Source organism: Protobothrops mucrosquamatus, unplaced genomic scaffold (assembly GCF_001527695.2).
Source record: "Protobothrops mucrosquamatus isolate PMUCROS unplaced genomic scaffold, P.Mucros_1.0 scaffold1087, whole genome shotgun sequence".
NCBI lineage: Eukaryota > Metazoa > Chordata > Lepidosauria > Squamata > Viperidae > Protobothrops > Protobothrops mucrosquamatus.
Window position 1 is genome coordinate 320,772 of NW_015387313.1, and position 24,065 is coordinate 344,836.

General features: G+C 39.5%; 1 protein-coding gene across 1 annotated transcript in view; it reads left to right on the forward strand.

Annotated features, from left to right (window-relative positions):
• The window catches only part of SCUBE1 (signal peptide, CUB domain and EGF like domain containing 1), a 238,713-nt gene that overhangs the window by 35,082 nt on the left and 179,566 nt on the right, over positions 1–24,065 (forward strand). The window contains exon 2 of the mRNA XM_015820201.1: positions 8,067–8,189. Coding sequence (XP_015675687.1) covers positions 8,067–8,189 — 123 coding nt within the window. The remainder of the gene's footprint in view (positions 1–8,066; positions 8,190–24,065) is intronic.

A 24,065-nucleotide genomic window follows, 5' to 3' on the forward strand; every position in this document is an offset into this window, starting at 1 on the left:
TTTCAATTAAAAAAAAAAAAGAACTTCTCCTCCCCTCCCCTTTCTTGGGGACTGGCATTATTTCTCTTAAACGTGAAGGGGGGGGGGGAGGAAGGCGGCACCTTCCCCCTAACCTAATGATTAAGTCCTTTCTCTTCAGCTTGTCCCGAGGAAGAGTTAATTGTCTCCCTCTCGGTCTGTGGCGTGCAAAGGATTTGCCTCTCCCCCCCCCACCCCCACTCCAACCAGCGGGGTGCATCTAGTCTGCGACTAGTCCTCAAGACTGCAGGGCTCGGTGCTCCTTCGGGTGCGCGGAGCGTCCCGTCCCGTCCAGGCCTCCGCACGAGGGAGAGAGACCCAGACAGCGGCCGTCCGCTCCTCCCCCTCCTCCCCCCCTCCCCCCTCCCCCGAGGAGCGATTGGCATTCCGCCCCTCCGGTCCCGCCCACCGGGCTCGTCCCTCTGCGAATCAGCGGGATGCTGTCAGCGCGTCAGTGTCTGTGGCTGCCCTCTGCCAGCCCGGAGCGCCTCTTCTTAGCCAAAGAAACCCCACGCAGGTTGCGCGGAATCCCGGATCCGGAGCAGCATGGGGACTGGGGACTTTGCGCGCCGCTTGTGTTGGACTCTGGCTCTCCTCCACCTTGACAGGTTTGCCGGCGGCCACGGGCTCCCAGGTAAGAGAAGTCCGGAGCTCTGGCTTTCCTCGCCCTCTCCCCTTCGCCTCCCGCGCACCAGCCCTGGCTTGCCCTGGGGAGTCTGGGGAACCGGAGCGTCGGCTTGCCTTTCTGATCCCGGCTGTTTCCCTGGATGCCACGAAAGGGGCGACGGGGGGGGGCTTGGTTTATTTTCTCCGGGGGGAGGAGGGTGCAAGGGGGCTGCAAAGTTACACGTTGAGCGTTTCCAGGGTGGTTTTCCGCGGGCTTGTGGTCTCTGTCCCCGAAAGGCTGAAAAGTTCATTTTCAGATGCCCCCCGCGAGAAGAGGACAAGGCGACCCCTTAGAATGAAATGGTGTTTAGGCCAACCTGTCTAGACAGAAAAGTATAGGGGTTACCCTGCATCAATACAAGCCATTAATTACAGAGTGTGTTAACTTCAGTTTATTTTCTGGGTTTCCCAGCCAGCTTTTTTCCTTTCAACCCAACTTTCACAGGATTTCCTTCTTAACTTTAAAGGTATTGTAATGTTGAAAGATGTAAGTTAACCGCTTTGATTCGGATTTTGAGTTTGGCAGTTAACTTATTAAATGGGATGTGTGAAGCAATGATAATAATAGACTTGATTCTCCGCCTTTGCATTTCAGAGGGGACTGGTGGTTTGTTTAGCCTCTATCTGGGTTTGGGCTGGGGGGGGGGGGAAATGCCCTTCCTTTTCCAAGCAAAATATTGAGAGATCTGCCCACACATGTGAGATTTTAATCCACTGGTTTTGATGTAGAAACATGTGCAAAGTGACTTGAAAAGACAAGCCACCATTACCTCAAGCCTTTCAAGTGAATGGTGACTTTGAAATTCTGCTGAAAGAGGTAACATTATTGAAAGCTGCTTCTCTACTTTTGTTCAATTAGTCCCTGCTGAAGAGGGCAAATTTCCCCCCCTTTTCTGCACCAAACTGAGAAAACTTCAATTATTTAACTTCCAGGAGGGCTTAATCAAGATAGGTACTCCATCTTATAGTCATTCTCATTCTTCCATATTCTGAATAGTAAACCTTTTCCATATACGGTACTAAAATGCGCTTATGAATTTACTTTGGGGAGATTCACCAAGTATCTCAGCTGTCAGCTTTAGCAAAAAAAAAAAATCAACAAAATTATATTTGTCTCTTTCTCTAAGAAAAGTAGGTAATTTTCCTAGAAATCAGTAGAGTGGGTTGGCATGTTCCAGCTGACACTGGGCATTTCCACATGTGACATGCAGATGTCCTTTGGTTGTTGTGAAATGTACCTTTTTTAAGGAAGGCTTCAACAAGGGTGTGCAGAATGTGATCAAAAAGCCAGGATGGTATAATAAAATCTCCACATGCACAAAATGGACAGAGCTTCAGTGGCACTGTTTCAACCACTGTATTTTCTCCTTCTCCTTGGGTCTAGCTGTCACTTCTGCTGATCGTGATGGGAACAGAGGCCTTTTTGAGTCAAAAGTATGAAATTTATGCAGTTGAGACAAAAAAACATTAGGAATTGTGGATCTCCTACCTGAGGACAGACTAGATAGTGACCGCCCCCTCCCTCCTTCTCCCTCCCCCCCCTCTCTCTTTCTCTCCTTCAAATCCCCAAGCAAATTTACTCATCTTTGTGGAAGCAAGTAAAATAAATAAAAAAGAAAAGAACTGGTGCTATTCCCCATCCTCCCACACAAACATTTTGATAGAGAAGGACAAACTCTACTCTCCCAACATATTTGGGCAAAGGAAAGTATTGTCTGTCTCTTTATATGTCTGTGCTAATAATCTATGGTTCTCAGATAGTTTATCCAAAATAACGGTTCCGCTCCTCCCTATACCTCATATCTTTCCCTTTGCAAAATTCTCTTGAGGTGCAGCAACAATATCTGGTTATTATTGCTGCCTCTTCACAGCTGCTCACCCTCTCTTCCTTGATGCTTGAAGGAGCCTCATTTTTTTTTCATTGGGGCTTTTTTTGAAACAATGAGTGTGAGGCTTTTAAGCTAACAATCAAAGTAGTTTTCATTCTAGGGCATATTTTCTTGAGGTTTTTATATTTAAGTGGCATAAAATAAATCTACCCAAGGATGGTGCAGGTGTGTTGCATTCCCCTCCTTCCCTCTCCTTGCCCTGTCCATAAATAGTATTAATCAAACTCCTATTTTTTGTTAGCCAGTTGCTAGATGTATTATTATTCATGGTTTCTATGAGTCCCAGATGGGCTGCTGGTATTAAGTTTTGAAACAAAATGGCTGAAGGCTCTTCTGACTGGGAGGCAAAATTAGCCGATTGACATTTTGGCCACAATCAATAGTTGTTTGCCACTTTCTTCCCTAAACACCAAACTGATTCCCATGGAAAATGCCCTTCCAGAAGACCAGATGCTTCTAGCAGTGATTGGCTTTCTCTAAACAAGACTTTAAAAAAAAAAGCAATGTTACAAACCCAAAAAAGAAAATTGATGAATTTTCTTTTAGTTCTTTATTTATTAGATATTGAATAGGTTGACCTTACTTCATTATTATTTTTTACACAATATGGGCTTTTTAAAATAAAGTGGGTTTTTTTTAACAGCAATTATTTTTCCTGTTGAAAGTAAGGGCTAATGTAAGGTTAATATAAAATTTTCCATCTATTTTTAACACCTAATGATGAAAACATTCGGAAGGGTTATTAGTTAAAATACACTGGGGCAATATGTGTTGAAATATTTTGCTAAGAAAACTATACAGATATGTCCATGAAATTACTAAGGTTAATTTGATTCAATGGACTCTGCCTTTATTTTTAAAACATTTTCCAGTCCACAAACAACACACAATATGCTATAGAGCTATGCAGTGCTTTGAATTATACTTTACAGTATGTAGATGCAGCCCTTATCTGCATTTCTTTAAAATTGCTGTGTCTTTTCCTGAAAGCACATAGCTTCAGCAGTTGTCATGGGTTTGGAAAAAGGTACAGCTCTGTAGAGAGTTGCAGAGAGGGGTTACACTCAGGACCCTGCTCATCCCGAAGCATGGTTTTGTAATAAAATACAAAGTCTTGTACAACACTGCTCCATTAAGTTGCATGGTGTTAACAGGGATTGACATTTGTCATTTTGAAGAGTCATACCAGGGTTAACATTTATTTAGGACACTTCATTCCTTTTAGTCTGGCAGGTTCATAAGAGGGATCAAAATGCAAAGCAAAATGTTTTAGTAGCCTAATGGTTAAAAACTGTCATCTCGAAATATTTAGTGAAAAAAAAATGAAACAATGAAAGATATTCTAGAAGAATCTCTTGTGTGAATGAGATGACGATCATTAAATTCAGTGTCAACAAACAAACAAAAACAAATTCTCTAGTTTAGCTTGGGAAGATGAGCCTGACCTAATACATTATTAAACCACCTGACAATAAAAAAAAGATTGTATGGAAGTCACAAATCACTCATTTCTCCTTATCCATAGAAACAAGGAAAAATGAATTTATTTTGTTAAAGATAGAAAGAAGATTCAAGGATCATCCCCACCCTAACATTTAACCTTAAAGAACCTCAAATAGAAGGGCTGCAAAAGTCCATCAGCGATTCCAGTGCCAGTAACATTTTAGTTGTTTAGGGAAAGAACTGATTCAGTGACTGAACTCACAAATCACACTAAACCATGATTTGGTCAGTCTTTTTCGTAAACACTGGGTGGGTTTGTACAAGCAAAGTTATTACATTTATGGCTTAACTATGGCTTCAAGCCTCAGTAACTCTTGCTGGGTTTGCAGAACACGGTAAGCTGAAATTGCATCATTATGATATATAGCTGATTCTTCCAGCACGAAGAAAAAAAAATGTTAGTTTATTCTGGGCATCCCTTCTATATTCTTCATTCTAGTCTTTATTATAATAACACCAACATTCACATTGTTCTTTTAAACATATCAGATTTACCCGCATAGAGTCTAATTGTGAATGAAATCACAATTCTTTGGAAAAGACATGTAGTTCTTTTGGAAATGATGTATTTCTTTGTCAAGGGACAAAAGAGGTAGAGCAGAAACATCATGTATGATAACAGCCCTGTATTTCTCTCCAATGAAGTTTTTTCGCCACCTAATGTAAGTTTAGATTTGCTAAGAATATGGAAGGAGAGGAAGAGGAGATTTTTTTTCTTTTTGGGGGTGGGATGAAATTTGCCTTAAAGTCAAGGGCCCCCCCAGGGTCAGTGGTGCCTGTAAAACCAGGAGCAGAGGTTTGGTTTCAGGGTCACTTCTTCCATCTTGACTTTCTGCATGGCCATGAAACAGGAAATTTGACACCTTTGGAATTTTGAGTGCATCTTTTGAACTCTTGTCCTAAAATGGGATCTAGGATGGTAGAAGGTGAAATCCACCAGGGTCTGTCTTGAGCCTAAATGTGATTTCAGAAGTATACACTCCACTTAAAGCAGTGGTTCTCAACCTATGGGTCGCGACCCCATTTGGGGGTCGATCGACCATTTCACGGGGGTCGCCAAGCAAGGCTGTCCGCCATTTTTTTCCCCTTTTCCAGCGGGTGCCTTACCTCCCTTGAACTGGGCCAGCTGGTGGTCGGCCTGCTCCGTCTCTGCCGCTTGCCAGCTACGCCTCGGCTGGCGCAGGGGGCGGAACCACGCATGTGCGGCGCTCCCGGGCAGGGAAAGTCCTCGATTTACGACCGGTTGGGTAGTCCTCGACTTACGACCGGTTTAGTCCTCGACTTATGACCGGTTTAGTCCTCGACTTACGACCGGTTTAGTCCTCGACTTACGACCGATTGGGGGTCGTGGCATTAAAAAGGTTGAGAACCACTGACTTAAAGCAAAATTAGTTTTTTGTAATTAAAAGGAACTTTATCACGTTAGGCAGGGCAAGGAACGTAGGAGAATCACATTAGCACGCTGTCTGCTTTGGGAATGAATAATAAAGAGCAAGAAGCTCAAACAGCCCTCTTAGAAAAGTAGGTCTTACTGGGGGAATACGTTCCAACAACAGCAACAACAACAGCAGAAAGGAATAAAGTGTATAAAACTGCATAAAATGTGACAAGTAGCAGGAAAGCAGCAGCATTGTGCTTTAACTGCAATCCCTGTAGCGGAAGAACCAGGTTTATTTATTTATTTTTTCCAAACAATTTTTATTATTTTTCCACTTTACACCAACAGAAGCTTAAGAGCCAGCGTGGAGATATGGTGGTCAATTACAAAAGAAACAATAACATTATATAAATACAATTCACACAATGTTTCTTAAAATTTCCCTCTCTTATCTATGTAGAATATTATAATCAAGTAGATTCAAATAAATTCATTCATTGATATATCTAAATATAAATTACCTTAGTCAATAAAAACTTTCAACCGCTCAATATCAATATAATAATCAAATTAGAACAATCCTATAACCAATTCATTCATTAATATATCGCTATATATAAATTAAATGTTTCAATCAAAACTAACGCTCTCTATCTGTTTAAATTATTATAATCTCATTAGTACATTTCTAACACTAGTTTTCATTAAATATCTCGCTGAATATTCAGGTTAATTTATTTATTTATGCCCTGCTTATTGCTTGCAGAGCCTGGAGGTGTTGTGATTCTCGCTGTGCAGAAATGTAGTCTTATGTAACCCTTGGCAATACAGCTGAATGATCTGCGCTCCCTATGTCTGCATACATTTAGAAACCCTGGGGAAGATGAACACGAGAGGTTTTTTTTATGGACTATTTTGACCATATGGCTAGAAAATAGGATTTTCATGTGGTCACAAATATGTCTGCTGTGAGTTGCCACCAGAGACTTAGGTTAAGAACAATAGTGCTCTTTGGAGGGCATTAATGCTCACAGCTTGAAGCTATTAAAAGTGGCTTTCATACAGTGCTATCAATATATATCTGTATATAATGCTGCTACCTGCTATGAGAAAAGATAAAGTCATTATACCTGTAGACTTCAGGACTCATCCCAGATATTTTCCTGGGAGGAATATGACAGTGATTGGCATCCTTTCAGGAAGATTTTTTAAACTTCCCAGTCTATATCACTACCCAGGATTTCCTGATGGCGCTCCATCCAAGTACTAACAAGATCTAATCCTCTTGAAGAGGTATATTTCAGTAACAGATCTGAGCCAGATGAAGAAATTTCATCCCAGATATTTTCCTTTCTTTCCTCTCTGTCTTTTTTGGGATTGTCCAATGTCTCTCCGTATATTGCAGTCAGGAAAATAATGTTGTTTTCCCTGCAGTGATAGAAAGGGACTCTCACTTTTATGCTATCTACATGTTACACTCTCTGTTGTGGAAATACAGCATAAATGCTAATTGCCGTTATCTTTCTATTCTTTCCAAGAATGGGGAAAAAAATCATGAATATTTCAAACAATTCCTACCCACACACACACAGAAAACAAAAAGCAGAGACCTGGAAGAAAGGCAATATAATCAAAACTTTTCTTGCTTTTATGTGATAAACTTTTGTAATAAGAAAAAAATAGCTAGGTGCTAAAAGTCAAAGCCTTCTCTTACAGTCTTATTTATTTCCAGCTCAGGAAACTGCCATTTTCTTGGTGGGTCAACTGGCATCAGAGAGAGTGACCGGCCCAAAGTCCCCTATGTGTTTCTGTGTCAAAGGGAGGATTTTAACCTGAGTCTGCCCAATTATAGTCCAACACCTGAACCAGTGCACCACACCGGCCCTTTTGTGATTGGACATTTACCTTCAAATATAAAATTTGCTGAAAGAGAATTTACATTAGATGGTGCTTCCAGCATTTGCATCTCTCAAAATATACTGTTTAAGAAATTATCTCACATTTGGCATCATTTCTAAAGGCCAAACTATTAAAAGACAGAAGATGTCAGTTTCTCTTGATTAGGAACGAAGGACAAAGCTTATGCGATGAAGCTCTGGCTGACATAGAGTTGGGCATGATTAACACTTGATCATGGGAGACCTCTAAGAAATCCAAAGGCTGTAGGTTAGGCCGTGATGAAGTAACATCTGAGAGGGAGTTAAATAATGGTTGCAGGAAAACTAGACAATCTTCTCTTTGGGGTAACCAGAAGTGGCCATGACAGTGTGATCAAAGCTCTGTCGTGTGTGTGTGTGTGTGTGTGTGTGTGTGTGTGTGTCTTTGGTTGTATCGTGCCATCATTTTTTCACCATTCCTTTGCTTCTGTCTTTTGTATCACTCTGGGAGCTGGATTGAGATGCCAAGTTGAGGGACAATATTTGGGATGTCTTTCCTAAATCAAGGAGTTTTGTCTGATAGCTATGGAAGATCCACTGCAAACATTAGATTAGATTTGGTTTTGCCTGGGATGACCCTAGCTCAGTTATGTTGTTTCACTACTTCTCCTCAAGATTGTTGTGAAATCCCTTACTATTTTTTTACTTTCTTTAAAAAAATGTTTTGTTGCACAGATGCTGATGAATGTACAGAAGGGACAGATGACTGCCACATTGATGCAATTTGTCAGAACACACCTAAATCATTCAAATGCATTTGCAAGCCAGGTTATAAGGGAGAAGGAAAACAGTGTGAAGGTAAGATTAGCTGCTCTTCTACTTTGGCCTCTATCTCCTCTGAAAAGATGCTGGCTGATGCTAGCTAGCCTCTGGTTAATCTCAGATTGTGATGGTTTGTTAGGAAGAATGTCCTGCTGTTCTTGATCATTGTTGAGCACTTGAACTGTACTGCCCGCTTACTGTGAGCTACTTCTTTAAAACTGAGTTTGCTTTAATGCAGGAAGTTAAATTTAGAGATTCTCTTTTATTTAAGCGTGACTTCCTGGTGCCTGCTGTGGCTCTCTCTATGCCATATTTTGGGATGTGTTTGGCGGCATTTGGACCTCAAAATATTCAAAGGAAAAGAAAAGTGCCTTTTCTATATATGTCTTGCCCTATTTTGAAACTGAATTTGGAATGGGCTGCAAATGGAAGTATCTTGTTTTTCCTGGTGCCCTCTCTGTCAGCCTGTGGATAGCAAAGGTGCTGCAGATATTGTATAATAGTAATAATAATAATAATAATAATAATAATAATAATAGTAATAATAATAATAATAATAACAACAACAACAACAACAACAACAATAATATATAACAACTTTATTGTCACTTTGAATGTACACCAATCGGCATATATCAAAATGAAATTTCGTTGCATACAGTTGCATATAGCCATGTTAGTCTGTGGTAGCCAAAAATCAGAAGAGGCAACTCATGAAAACCTATGCCTTTGAATAAAATTACAATTATTCCTTGGAATAATTACAATGGAATTTTTACAATGGAATAATTACAATGGAATAATTACAATGGAATTTCCATTGCTAAGTGATGCGGTCCTAAAGCACAACCTCACGTGCCGGCATCAGTTAGCAACATCAATCCCAGCAGTTCCGGTTATTGTCAAAACCCCAGGACTCTGCATGTTGCTAAGTGGGAAGAGGTGAGAGTCCCAGGCAAGCAGACCAATGGGTGAGAGTTGTAGGTAGGAGTTGCTATGGAGTGTAGGCTGTGAGTAGATGCAGTAGGGCAGGTAGGCAAAAAAAAGCAGCAGGAGTAATTCCTGCTGGTTTTCCCATTGATTTGCTTGTGGGAAGCTGGCAGGGAATGTTGCAAAAGGGGATCATGTAATTTGTCCGAGATGGTATAGGGTTTTTTGCCTGAGCAGGGGGTTGGACTAGATGACCTCCAAGGTCCCTTCCAACTTTACTACTACTACTACTACTACTACTACTACTACTACTACTACTACTACTACTACTACTACTACTACTATTATTATTATTATTATTATTACTACTACTACTACTACTACTATGGGACGCAATAATCATTGTAATCGCAAGCCAGGTGCCAAGTGCCTGAATTGTGATAATGTAATTGCAGGGAAGCTGTGATGGCTACAACTTTGTGAACTGGACTTATGTCTCCTTTGTTCAGTACTGTCATAACACTGAACCACCTGATTATAAACCAAGGACTACCTGTAAATAATGAAATAATTAATTACATTAAAATAAAGTCAATTAGAAAAGATGCTATGAAATTTTGTGAGCTCTTTTTAAATAATTTCATTTTCTTTATGTTTTATTTGCTTATTTTTCACATTTTTGAACCGACCGTTTCCCTCAATTTGGGGCAAATGTGGAGTATATATATATTGTGCAAGAATAAAATAATAAGTTGGTTTCTCTAGCAAATTTGTATATTGTACCACTGGATTTTTATAAGCTCTGAGCACATATAAATAAGTTAAAAGTGCTGGTCCCTAAACATATCTCCAGGGAACCAGGGTTCTTACATTCCTTCACTGTAGGTTTGTATTTTACTCTTACTTTTGCTTCCTATTCTTAAACTAAACAGGTGAGGTGATTTGTTTTCTGATCTTTTCATAGAGCTCAAAAATATTTATAAAAAAGGATTTACTTCTATAGAAGGGATATATAATTTGTTCAGCAAAATCTGCCAATTTTTTTGTCCCTGAATCACTATAACTTGCTGACCATGTTAAACATAAGTTAAACTTGGAAACAAAATGACCAGAACACATGGTCTCCAGTAGCAATACCCAGATAAGCAGGGATTAACACCAGACAAATAATCAAGTAGAAAACATTATCTTAATCAAGGAAGTACCAAGGAGAAAAATAACATCTCCACCAGCACTAGAAGACAAGCTATTGTATATAAACAGGAATAAACCCCACACTTAGTAGCATGGATGATGTTACCTAATTGGGTAAAGAAACATCAGCAAGCAAACAACCAAGCTCCAAAAGCACTAAGGACTCCACAAACATGAATTTGCAGCATGATGCATCTGCAAATAAGGCAAATTCTCCTCCTCCTCCTCCTCCTCCTCCTCCTCCTCCTCCTCCTCTTCTTCTTCTTCTTCTTCTTCTTCTTCTTCTTCTTCTTCTTCTTCTTCTTCTTCTTCTTCTTCTTCTTCTTCTTCTTCTTCTTCTTCTTCTTCTTCTTCTTCTTCTATCCCACCTTTATGTGTTTGTGTACTTTTTTATACCACAACCCTTTGAGATGGTTTGACTGACAGAATGAGTGGCCAAAAGTCACCCAACCATTTTCATGCCTTAAGAGAGGTCTAGAACTCACAGTCTCTTGGGTTTCAGGCCCCTACCTGTTCATTACATCACACTGTCAATGCTACTTGGCATGCCTTAACTGGAAGATAGAGTTCAGATCCTGGGAAATAATTATCCCATTCTACTTTGTCCTAGTCTGGCACAGTCAAAAAGAATATTGAGAAATGATACCCAGTTGATGAGGGATCTCAAAACCAAATTCTACGAACAATGTTTAATTGTTTTTGGCATGTAGACTAGAGAAGAGACAACTGAGGGGAGATATGGTAGTAGTTGTCAAGCATTTGAAGGGTTGTCATATAGAAGAGGCAGTAGACTATTTCCCCAGAGAGCTGGGTCCAGAACAAATGACTTAAAACTGCGAGGAAGAAGATTCAGGCTAGACATCTCAGGTCTAGGATAACTCGCCATGGCTGACTTGCTGAGGCCATCTTGCCATGGCCATGTTTAATTTAATAATGTCAAACGAAACAGTGGTGGATAACATTTATCGCCTTGAGTTATCCCATGTGGAATTGTCCACGGCAAGTTGTCCTGCGATGAATTGGCCATGGCAAAATGGCTATGGCCAATTGTCGCATTCCACTCTCCCTGACTATATGAGTTCCAGCCAATGGAAGAAGCTACCATATAAGTTTTCCTCAGTCTTCAGATTTAGGGAAGATGGCCAATTTTCTGAGATGCTGTAATGGTATGTATACTGAACAAGGAGTTGAACTAGATCATTTTATGTCTGTGATTCCATGACTTTAACCATAATCTTTGCATAAATATATTCAGGAAAAAAATCATGCAACCAACAGTGTTTGCTTGGACTCTAAATACCCGTTGCTACATTTATATTCTTGTCCCATAATATTGGACGTTTTCCAACATTCTTGCAGAAATGAGACATACTATTTTGCATAGAGACATAGTGCATGTTTTTAGGTAATTTCCTTTTCTCTACATGAGAAGAAGAAATTACTTCTCTACAATTTAGACTCTAAACTTTTCTGCCATTTCAACAGAAAAGTCTAAAACATCATCTTTCATCCCTCACTCAGAGTTGCTGTTCAAACTTCTCAACCTTAACCCTAACCTGTAAGCATAGCAGAATTGTATAAATTTTAAAAAATGATATTTAACACATTACCTAATGTTGTGCAAGATATTTCCATAGGCATAATATATATATATTGTAGTCTGTATTTTCCTAGAACATTGAAAAACAGTGAATTTTTTCTTAATTGCAATTCTTTTAAACTATGATAAATCACTGAAATTCCATCTAGCAAACAGCAATTATTCACCTTACCTTAAGAATTTTGTTGCAGTGTTTGATGTGAAATGAGTGCCCAGGGCTTGTCTTGATCCCAAGTAGGCATGCCGAAGTACGCTTTTTAGGTTTTGCACATCTTAACAGACACTTTCACAGAATATTTTCTCACTCTTGTCTTGACAAACTGTCCACATACATAGCAAAATGCATCTTCTGGGTGCAAGCAACCTCTTGTATAAATTAAATATTGCTATTCACTATTCTCTTACTCAGCAGTTAGACAAAAAATGTTGGTTTAAGGCACTTGTATTTTTTATATTTCTATGGATACTACTGGATAGTCGCAGAACATGCTAGAATGTTCTAAAAGATTCCAGAAAGTTCTATAAAACCCTGGCCAATTCTAGAAACTTCTGGACAGTTCTCATAGTTCCAGAATATTCTGGACGTCTACTCAGCATTTTATGTGAATTGAGAATGTTCTTGAAAACAGATAAATTTCAAAATATCATTCTCCTGACCTCAGAGGTAAAGCTTTTGTGGAACAATAGCTAGTTTCTATTTATTTTAGGCATAAGGGATTAGGAAAACACACTTTGTACCCAGAAACAATAATTGAAATTTGTTACATGGTGTTATCCTTTTTCTTTATGGTTCCCTCTAGTCAACTTTTCAAGTCCTCTGTTATCACCTGTTTATTATCCAATACAGAAAACCTTCTCACAAGAGGATTTGGACATAAACATAGAATCATAGGGCTGGAAGAAACCTTGGGGGTCTTAAATGTTTGGAATTCTAATCTTAATTTCTTTGAACATACCTTTTTGCTATCCTTTAGAGAGCTAAGATGCTTCAGAGTCATTTTATCCGGTGGTTTAGTACTTGCTAATTCTGTTTGTTTTGAAATACATCGCCCCAAACCAAATTTGTGCAAACAGGTGATGGTCAATTTCATTCACTTTGTGTATTGTTTTAAAGTGTATATGAAAAAATATAAAAGGTAAGCTATATGTAGACAGGATTACAGATCAAACAGATTTGCTTAGATAATTCAAATGGCATAAAATTTCATGCTGAAAAGATACTTAAGGAATGTTAGGTGTATTCACATATGTAAAAAGATAGATGAGCCTTCAGTTGTGTTAGCATAGCTGCCATCTTGGCTTTTTGACCCTCTTGTGAAACTCCTACTTAATAGAACAGGAATAAATTTACATAATGCCCTTTCAACGATTACACCCATTTCTGACACCAACTTATTTAATTAGACATTAATACTATATATTAATGCCTAATTAAATAGCTTGTTGTCAGAAATGGGTGTGATCTCTTTAAAGGCATTATGTAAATTTATTTTCACACATTTATTTAAATTTATTTACACAATGGCTTCTAATCTAACATAACTCACTGCAGTCATTATTTCTGATCCATCCAGGATGAAATATCCTCAACTGATTTTTTAATAATGAAAATTTTCCTTAGAATTTTAACAAGGAGCTTTCCATAAAATTGCATTTCATTCTCCCAAAGTCATAGATCTCTGTTGTAAATATGCTCCACAGACTTTGTTGTTCAAGGAATCTTTCTACAAATTGAAACACAACCTCTTTTGGCAGTTGCCTTCTGGATGAATATAATAAGTCTATTCCACAGTCATCATTAGTTTTCTTAAGAAAGTTCAGTTCACCGCTGATCCATTCTGTCATTTCTAAGCCTTTTAAATTCATGTTCCTTTCCGCTTTCTCCAACGAGCGTGCAATTCTCAAAGAAAGCTCCTTCTCCTTCAGTTCTGTCAGCAACAAATTGACTTTCAATCCACCTAATTGCTAGTCTGATTTAGATGCTGTTGTCTGTAGCTGAGTGTTATCCTTAGGTTGATTTATAACTGTTGTCAATTCATCGAACCTTTTATTCTAAATGTTCTTTTAGAGCTTTTAAACTGAAAAGCATTTTTTTAAAGGCTTCCAAGAAGGTTTTGACATTTACATTAATCTGGCTCTTGTTTTCTTTTGTATCTCTTTTTGTGGGCATTATAAACAATATACGATATATAATGTACAAAATCCTTAATCTATTGTTGTTTTCATTTTATATAGTCTAATTCTCTTTTAATTGCTGGACTTTCACAGTGAAATGTAGGTAATTCCTCTTAAGGACAAAAGAAGTAGATATACCATAATAAAATGACCGCAGAAAATATTAAGATAATATTTCCCACAATTGAGAATGAGTAGAACAAAAGAAAAGTTCCTGTTTCTTTAAGAAGAAAGAAAAAGACCAAAAGTATACACAAAAGCAAAACAAAGCAACATAGTTCCCTTAAAAAACTAGTAAAATACAAAATCCTTGCAGTAGAAATCTGATATGAATGTAAATTAGATCAGATCAATTTCATTGGCAAGGGGAAAGTTTTTAATATCATCGACCTCCATGCGGCAAAATGTGAAGTGTTTCACAACTCCAAGATAAATTGATTAAAAAAAGGTATAAAATTCACATTTATAACCTAGCAAGAGTATAAAATAAGCCAACATTCAACCAGATGAATGACAGTTAAAGAGGTAAACAAAAAACAAAAGAAAAATTCAAAATGTGATGTTAAAACCTAAGGTGCGCCTAAAAACAAAACATTAACAGGAAAAGATGGAGACCCAAAGCTCCAATCACTCTTACCAAGAATTACACTTGTCAATCCAAGGGTCATCTTGGGTCATTCCTAGTTGCTGCCATTCAAATCTGGGAAGCAAAATGCCAAAGAACTGGCTTTAGTGACAAAATCAGTTGTTTGTTGGTAGGAGAAAAAAAATCGCCTCACACTCAGTGCATCAGTTTTGGGAAGACTCCTAGTGTTGATTTTTGAAACCTCCAAGTGGAGGTTTCCTTTCTAGTTGTTAAGATGGGCAGGAGTGTCCTTCTTGCCCCTCTTGTTGTAGGCAGATGTGCTACAAAATAGGGAGATGCATAGATCAGGGGTCCCCAACCCCCAGTCCATGGACCAGTACCGGGCCGCAGCATGCCAGCAACCGGTCCGCACAAACAAACAAAGGCCCATCCGCGAGATGCAGGCTTTTTCCGGTCCACGGAAAAACCTCTCTCCACGGAACCGGTCCTTGGTGCCCAAAAGATTGGAGACTTCTGGCATAGATAGAAAAAGGCCCATCAAACATGTCAGATTCACAACCAATTGTTTTCTAGTTAATTACTACTACTTGATTACTTTATCAGGAGATAATCTAAAAGTACACAGGCACACAATATACCTATCAAAAAGGAAGTAAAATATAAAAAGCCCTCTTCTCTTATACTAGCTACGTGGATAAAACGAGGTTGGGAAATTCCAAAGAATCCGATCTTTGCCAGGGCAAAAATTCTTTTTATACTTTTTATTTTTATTTATTTTTATTATTTATTATTATTATTATTTTAAAAAAATGTTTATAAAGGGCATCCTTCTTTGATACTCTGTGCTGGTCACAGTGTCAATGATAATTCTCACAAGTTTTCAAAAGTTTCTCTGGCTTTCTACCTTTCCTGACTTTTCCTTTTCAAGGAAACACCAGGCAATCATCATAGATTTTAGTATTCATGTTAACTACTGATTTTTCATATTTACTTTTTGTTTGATATTATTAACTTGTTATATTCTGTTTCTGTTTTATGCTGTTTTGCTTTCTTAAATGTTAAATGTTGAATACTCTCCTGAACAAACAGATGAAATGTAATACCAGGCAGGCAGGCAGGCAGGCAGACAGACAGACAGACAATGTTGTTCAAATATATGTTCTATAAAAAAAAATCATTCTTCATTCGTAGCCAAAACTGTTTATTCTGAATCCTCCAAAACTTGTGATTGATTCAAGCCTAGAAGAAGGAGCTGCATACAATCTTTCCAATACATTTTAAATTTTCTACTTGGGAGAAATTAGATGAGGAAGGATAATATTTTCCTATTCCAACTCTCTGAATAACAGAGAAAGTATGAATCTACATCGTGTAGCTTTTTTATTTTTGCTTAATCATGCTTTAGTAGTCTTGCCAAGGGTCTACATGGATTCCTGATTTTCTGGCAACTGATATACTGTAGGTTTTATGTGAGGCTTTATTATTATTATTATTATTATTATTATTATTATTATTATTATTATTATTTCTAGGATTAAATGATAAAAGTGTCTGTATGAGGAAGCAGTGTCAGCCAGCTAGTTTTAAAAGGAGTGTGTGTGTGTGTGTTTTCAAAATCAGTGTCAGAGCTGGGAAGATCTAGCAGTGATCAGTAGTCTGCGGTTTTCACTAGTAGAGTTGCCCATTGGTCGTTGATGTTGGATGACTTTCCTTACCCAACCACTATTCTCTCCTGATGCTGGCTTGTTGACTACCTTCCCTAATAATTCCCATTCTATGCAGATAATACTCTGGCACAGTGTTTCTCAACCTTTTCAGCTTCAGATGTGTGGACTTCACTCTCAGAATTCCCAGACAGCCTTGCACGTGGCAGTGCTTACCTAATGCCAGCTGACTCAGTTGCAAGGTATCATTGGATCAGATATGGACAGAGTCCAAGAGAGCAGCAGAAAACCTGGGTGCCCTGTGTGCCTTCATGTGCAGTGGAGATCCTTGGGCTATCACCATGGCTAACAAAAGATTCTTCTTGCTGGTGTGGTTGGGACTTTAGTATAGATCAATGGTGGCGAACCTATGGCACACGTGCCAGAGGTGGCACTTGGAGCCCTCTCTGTGGGCACGCTGGCCATCGCCCCAGCCTTGCCTCCCCCTGCAGCCCCCTCCTCTCCAGCAGCCCCCCTGGAGGAGAGTCACCCCCAGGTGCGGCCTGCACAGAGCACCGCAGCCAAGAACATATCCAGGCAGCAGGGACAAGACTCTGCCCTCGTGTTCCATAGTGTGCAGATGCTGCTGTGGGGTGTGGGCCATAGCGCTGCAGGGCTGCCTGGGTGATCTGCTACAGCGGACCATTGAGGCAGTGCATGGCCCTGTGGGTGGGCGGAGCAGGGGGTGGGCAGGGGTGGAGCAGGCAGGGCGGGAGGTGGAGTGGGACGGGGGGGCGGGTTTTGGGCACTCGGTCTGTAAAAGGTTCGCCATCAGTGGTATAGATGCTTTGATTCATTTCTTTTTAAAGTTCTTACTTAACTTTGCATTTCGTATTGTGACCTTCTGTGATTTTGGTTTTTATGCCTTATAAAGGAACTTGCCTGAATACTGAGCTAACAAGAAATATAGATTATTCTTCATAATAGTACTGTATTGCTAATAGTTATATATTATTGCTATGAATAATATACCTTTATTCATAGAAATAACAATGATAAGAATAAACTTGATCATCTTAATTGGCAAGAGGCTTGTCCATCTAGTCTCTCACTTCAAGAAACAGCTGCCCCCAGAATTGGGGGCTGCCCTGCTCCCTTTCTCTTCCAGCCTGCCCCACAGTGGCAGGTGTCCTCAGCATAGATTTAGCTGCAGATCAAGCCAGTTGCCAAACCTGGAAGATGGGAAGCCCTCCAATCCACAAGAAAAAACAGGAGTGTATGTGCAGGGTGTTGTCAAGATGGCAACCACAAGAGTGCACTTGAGGCTCTGCTACTTTTGAAATATGCAATGCATATTAAAGAGACAGGAGGTGCCTCAACAATGCCTTTGTGGCTGCCATCTTGACTTTTCCCCCCAACACGCTGCAGGAGGTGATATTCAAGTTGTTCCTCCAGTGTTTCCTAATATTCACTCTCATCTTCCTGGAGAATTCAATACACGTTTCCAGAGGAGGGAAAGTGCTTAGAAACCCTTACACAGTTAGAAACTCAGTTTCCAGTCACACTGATGCATGTGCGAATCCTTTTCCAACCTTTGTATAGTCCTTGGAAGAATCTCAGTGCTATGGAACGCTGTGGCAAAGCTGACTTGGGCTTCTGCTAAGCAGAATCAGGCATGGTTAGCAGTTGTATTAATTCCTCCAGTAAGTCCCCAAATGGCTGACTATATTGTGAAGTCAACAGGAGTTGAGCTTGAGTGAACGTTTATCTTTTTTTTATGATTTTGTGTCCCTGTCCCTTCTATAGTTTGAGTCTTCTTCCATGTAGGCAAACGTATAAATCTGGCTAATTAGAATTCCTTTTAATTAGTGCTTGAAAATACTGTTAGAATGTATGTTACTGCATTGGGAAGATCTAGGACAGCGGTTCTCAACCTATGGGTCGCGACCCCATTTGGGGTCGATCGACTATTTCACGGAGGTCGCCAAGCAAGGCTGTCCGCCATTTTTTCCCCTTTTCTGGCGGTGCCTTACCTCCCTTGAACTGGGCCAGCTGGTGGTCGGCCTGCTCCGTCTCTGCCGCTTGCCAGCTACGCCTCGGCCGGCGCAGGGGGCGGAACCGCGCATGCGCGGCACTCCCGGGCAGGGAAAGTCCTCGACTTACGACCGGTTGGGTAGTTCTCGACTTACAACTGGTTTAGTCCTCAACTTACGACCGGTTTAGTCCTCAACTTACGACCGGTTTAGTCCTCGACTTACGACCGGTTGGTGGTCGTGGCATTAAAAAGGTTGAGAACCACTGATCTAGGATAAAATGTTATTTGATGGATTTTTGGGTTGTTTGTTTTCGGTTGTTATGAATATGTCAGGTGCAAGCAACCAGATACACTAGTAAATAGCTAAAGTAAGCAACTTTATTGACTTCTACCTATAATACAAGAATTTCCCCAGACTGCTTGTCTCCTCCTGGAAAACACTAGATAAGATTTCATTAATCTTGGGTCCTTTTTGCAGCTGCACCACGATTTGAGGCTAATTTCCCACTTGACCCATCTTTCCAGCCTGGGTAGTAGTTTCCCCAAAGAAGATAATATGAACACCCACTAATGTGCATTGTCTTTACAGGAAATGTAACAATTAATTAAACATTATGATTGTCATGAAGGAAAGTAAATATGCGTTTCCCAGGCTGATGATGCGAGATTGAATTTGGGTCTGTCACCAGGACCAGAATTTATTCTTCCAAGCTTTTGGACTCATGCTGGAACCCATCTTCAAGGAACTTCTCTCATACGTGGTTTGGGCTGTTCTGTGAGACATGTTTATGTGGTGACTTCCTGTTGGCTGATTGGAGTGTTGATGGCTGGTGATTGGCTGTTGTTTCCTTGTACTGCCAAGCCTCAGCTCCTAAGTATTTGATAACAGGAGTGCTGATTTACCACCAGCTTAAATGACAAAGGGCCTGTTTCCCAGGTTTCAATCATTTTCCTGGCTATTTTTGTACCTACATGGCCAATGATCTTAGTAGCTACGAAATTAAATGTGTGTCCTTTTTCATTGTAATGTGAGGCTACCAATGAATTTGGGTCTCCTCTTCTGATCTCTCGCTTGTGTTCTTGAAATTTGGTGGTTAGCTTCCTCCCTATTTGTCCTACATACATTAGTCTCAGGGGCAATCCATGCAAGAATTACATTGGAAGTATCTCCCACCTCCAAATGATCTTTATCACACATAATTTGTCCTCGTATGGTAGCCTCTGGGTAGAGTGCGATACCTACTTGCAGATCTTGGAAGCTGTGTTCTACTGCTTCTGAAATGTTTTTGATGTATGGCAGGGTGTGCCATAGAGTTGACCTTTTACCTTCTTTTTTCTTTTGTCTCCTTTCCTTTTTGTGCAGGCATCTTGTAATAAATGCTTGTAGGTACCCATTCTGCTTGAATTGTTCAGCTCTTTTTGTGTGAAAGTGGATGGTTACTGTTGAAACTAAGACTGCGTGGAGTGTTGGTGGCCTTACGATAAACTGTGGTTTTTAGGTTTCCATCTGTCAGCCTGTTGACAAGCACATCTAAAAATGATAATTGTCTAGCTCGGGGGTCCCCAATCCCCGGTCCGTGGACCAGTACTGGGCCGCGGCATACCAATAACCGGGCTGCACAAACAAACAAAGCCCCATCCGCAGGATGCAGGCATCACACAAAACCACGCACTCTCCGGTCTGTGGAAAAACCTCTCATTATGTAACCAGTCCCTGGTGCCTAAAAGGTTGAGGACCTCTGGTCTAGCTGTTTCTTCCTCCATTATGAATTGTAAGTCTGGGAAGATGGAGTTCAGTAGCATATGAAAGTCTTTCAGTGCATTTCTTTTGATGATGACAAATGTGTTGTCCATGTAGTGGCACCAAAATTTAGGTGTGTAGTTTTGAAATGCACAGTGTTCTAGTTTGTATAGGACATTTCTGTAATGACTCCTGATATTGGGATCCCATGGGCGTCCCTTTTATTTATTCATACATTTCTCTTTTGAAAGAAAGACAATTATGATTGTCTTTAACAACTATTTGTAATGGCAGAAAATTGTCTGACTGGTAGAAAGGTACACAAAATGTTCTGGTGGAAGTCATATTATTTTGGATCTTGGAGAAGAGAGCTTATGTTACTTTCTCTGACTGTGTCTGGTATTAGAGCTATTTCTGGAATTATTTTCAATTTTGAAATCAATACTTTGCTCATATTTGGCAGTTTTAAAGGTAATATCCCCTGATGCTAAATTGGGTGACCCACTTTTGTTCCAGTTGTACTAAAAATATCTCTATGCAAAGGCACTGCATGCAATCATAGTTTGGATTGTGTATATATTACTTTACTTCTCCACACTCATATTTGGACGCAGATATCTTTGCATTTAGTGAATGCTAACACCAAAACCAACACAGCATTTTATAAATAAAACATGTGGGTTTCTTCACTCATAAATGGTCAGTGTTTTTCTAAGTGCCTTTTGAATTGCAGGGCAAATTGTATTTAAATATTTAGCACAATACAGTCCATTAAAAAAAATTGAAGACCTGAATATTATTTATTTTAAATAATTAAAAAACAAAACAGTGAAATTTCATATTCTCGAAGGACACTGAAACTGTTTGGTTATAACTTTTGGTGCCTGTAAAACATTTTTGTGGTTTGTCTTTTATTTTTATATTTGGCTCAGATTTGTTCTAATGTCAAGGTTTCCATGTCTCTAAACTTGGAAAGCTTTGATCATCAAGGAAGTCAACTTTCCTGCTTTGCAAACAGAGTCAAGGAGAAAAACCTTTTCTTCTGCTGTGCCCATGTGATCCAAGGAATTAATTCTACCCTCTGGAAAAATCTAAGTACATCTGCAGCAATTTAAGGCAGAATTCTCAGTGCTGGTTTATATGGCTAGGCTAGCTAGCAAAAGTCAAAAAAAGTCAAGATGGAAATTTCAGTTATTCAGCTGCAGCCACAATTTTAACTTTTCACGCTTCCACACTCTGGGTAGTTACATTAAAAGTTTTCTATATCTGAAAAGTATTCATATTTTTTATGCTGATCTCTGTTTAATGTCAAACCTGGCTGCAATCTAAACTTATTCAAACTTATAACTTTCTGTCTCAGTATCGGTTGGCTCGCATATAATAAAAACATTTTGAGGAATTAAAGTAAGATATTCTGTGGAAATCCATGTTACAAAAATGCAGTGTGCATGCTTTCCCCTTTATTTAGTGTCTTCTAGTGCAGGGCTTTTCAACCTTTTCACCCATTGTACCACTTTTAGGATATGGCAATATTCAAGTACCACCAGTCGCCTAGCAAGGTGTCAAAAACTTGATGACAAAAAAAATGGCACTGAAAAAAGTTCCCCCCAAGCCATAGCCGAGCAAGACACCTGTCTGAATGTAAATCACAAGACCCTGGAGAGGCTGCAACATTCCAGCTGATTGGTGCTTCTTCTGGGCTCAGTAGAAGCACCAGAATCAGCGCCGAGCTCCAGCTGGAACCTGGTGCTGATCCTGGCGCTTCCGCTGAGCCCTGACAGCCCTGCAGCTCCAGCCATCTCTCACTCAGGCTTGTGCGGTGCTGCCCGCGGTTCAGCTCATTCCCCTCCCCTGCTACCTTTTTCAAGATGGTCGCGTACCACCTGCCAGGTGCCAGTGTACCACAGGTGGTACCCGTATCACTGGTTGAAAAGCCCTCTTCTAGTGGGTAGATAAGAAAAGGAAGGTAAAACTGAACCTTGGAGACCTGAAATTTAGTAAGATGCCAGGAATTCTATATATCCACATGTGATAAGGTTAGCTGTGTATTAATTATGAAAAGATAGCTCATATTCTCAGCTATATCTCAGATGGATTTAGAGGCACAACATTGTGTTATAATACATTCTCTTCAATGCACAGTGGGATTTTCCTATTCATTTCAGGATTAGGACTCTGACCAATGAGATCCAGCAGGTCCACTAAGGATGCACTCATCCTATCTAGAAGATCTATGGTGATCAAGACTCTTTTAGACCAAACCTGCTCTTAAACCAGGGAGAATTTTCATCAACTTCAACCAAGAATTTCTGGAGTTTAGCCACTATTATATACTCCAGATCTTAACCAAAAATGAAAAGCTTGTCACTAGCCAATTCTTATTCTATTTTTTTAAAGTTATTTATTCTTTATCTCCAAAAATAAAATACAAAACAAAGAAAAAAAAACCCTAACAAACATCCAACACCACCACAAACAACAGCAACAATAACAACAAAAACTTGTGTACAAAAAAAAAGAAAAAGAAAAAACCCAAATATCGAATACATTTAACATTAAACATATTAAAAAAAATCCACCCGGGCTGAATGCTTAAAGATGTAGCAAAAATCTGATATGTTCTCCTCTGCTTACATAATAGGTCTATAAATAGTTAGAAACTTGCCCACCTATATTTAACAAAAATGCTACATTACATAAACGGGTATCCCTGATGTGGAAGTCTGTTTGTCTAATAATTGAATTGACCCAATGTCTGTTCACTATGGCCAGGGATAGGCAACCTTGGCTCTTTTATGACTCATGGACTTCAACTCCCAGAATTCCTGAGCCAGCATGGCTCAGCTTGGAAATCTCTCCCTTTCCCCTCAGCATGGCTGGCTCAGGAATGCTGGGAGTTGAAGTCCACGAGTCATAAAAGAGCCAAGGTTGCCTACCCCTGATTATGGCCAATGGTTATTCAACTATAGGATCTGAATAACTTTATTTAAACAGAGGACAACAATTTTTACATAGGAAAAAGCAACGTCCTCATGAAATGAAAAGTTGGTTATTCCAAAAAGTAACAAATCTCACAGCTCCTCCAGAGACTATGGAAGAAAGCTTTGCAATCTTATTCGGTATCATGATAGTGGAACATCTTCATTTGTTTCCATCAACATCACAGAATGGCTCCCTCTCCTTATTGGTTCTGTGATTATACTCTCCCAGTCTAATTTCACCTTTAACATCAAGAGGCCACTTTAGTTCTGTGGATCTGGGATATTCCAGGGGCAGGCAAAATTTCAGTAACATTTCTAGTTCACAGCTAAGAATCTGTCCATGGACATCTAAATCCACATACCTGTAATAGAACTCCCAACTTAGCAAGGTTAAGGACCCTGTACAATTAACTTTGCTAGATATTGCTCTCTTAATGACAAAAGAATTGTGTTTCTCTCATTCTCCGTTTTCCTGATAGTAAAATAAGTTCAAAATACGTTGAAGGGGGGGAATAAAGCATGTATCATGTAAGACAGGCCATTAAATGCTGAGTTATAATTAATTCTAGAGATATTAAATGGACAGTAAACTTTTCAGTGCTAATAGCCCAAACTATTCTCAAAGCTGTAACACTCTAGACAAAACTTGAAGACACTCATTCCACCCTTTTCTCTCATCAGGTTTTGTGGTACCAATAGATCAAATTGCTTAACCAAGACAGATAGTCATGGGTTTATTATTAAACTATTGGGCATTAACCAGCAAAGTAGACAAATAACATTCCGCTCTAGACTAAAAACAGAACTTAAATCAGCTCCTCACAAATCTATTTTGGTTTATGAAGCCCACAAATTCTGCTGAAAGTTGGGAAACATCAGTGCACCCTTTTTAATGAAGATGTATGCTGAACAGTAAGAAAACAATGTAGAAGGCAAATTGACCACAGCTTAAAAGAAATATCTCTTCCACACAAGAAGAAGCTGTTGGTTAGGAGGTGGAATGTACAAAAATAACAAGACTCAAACT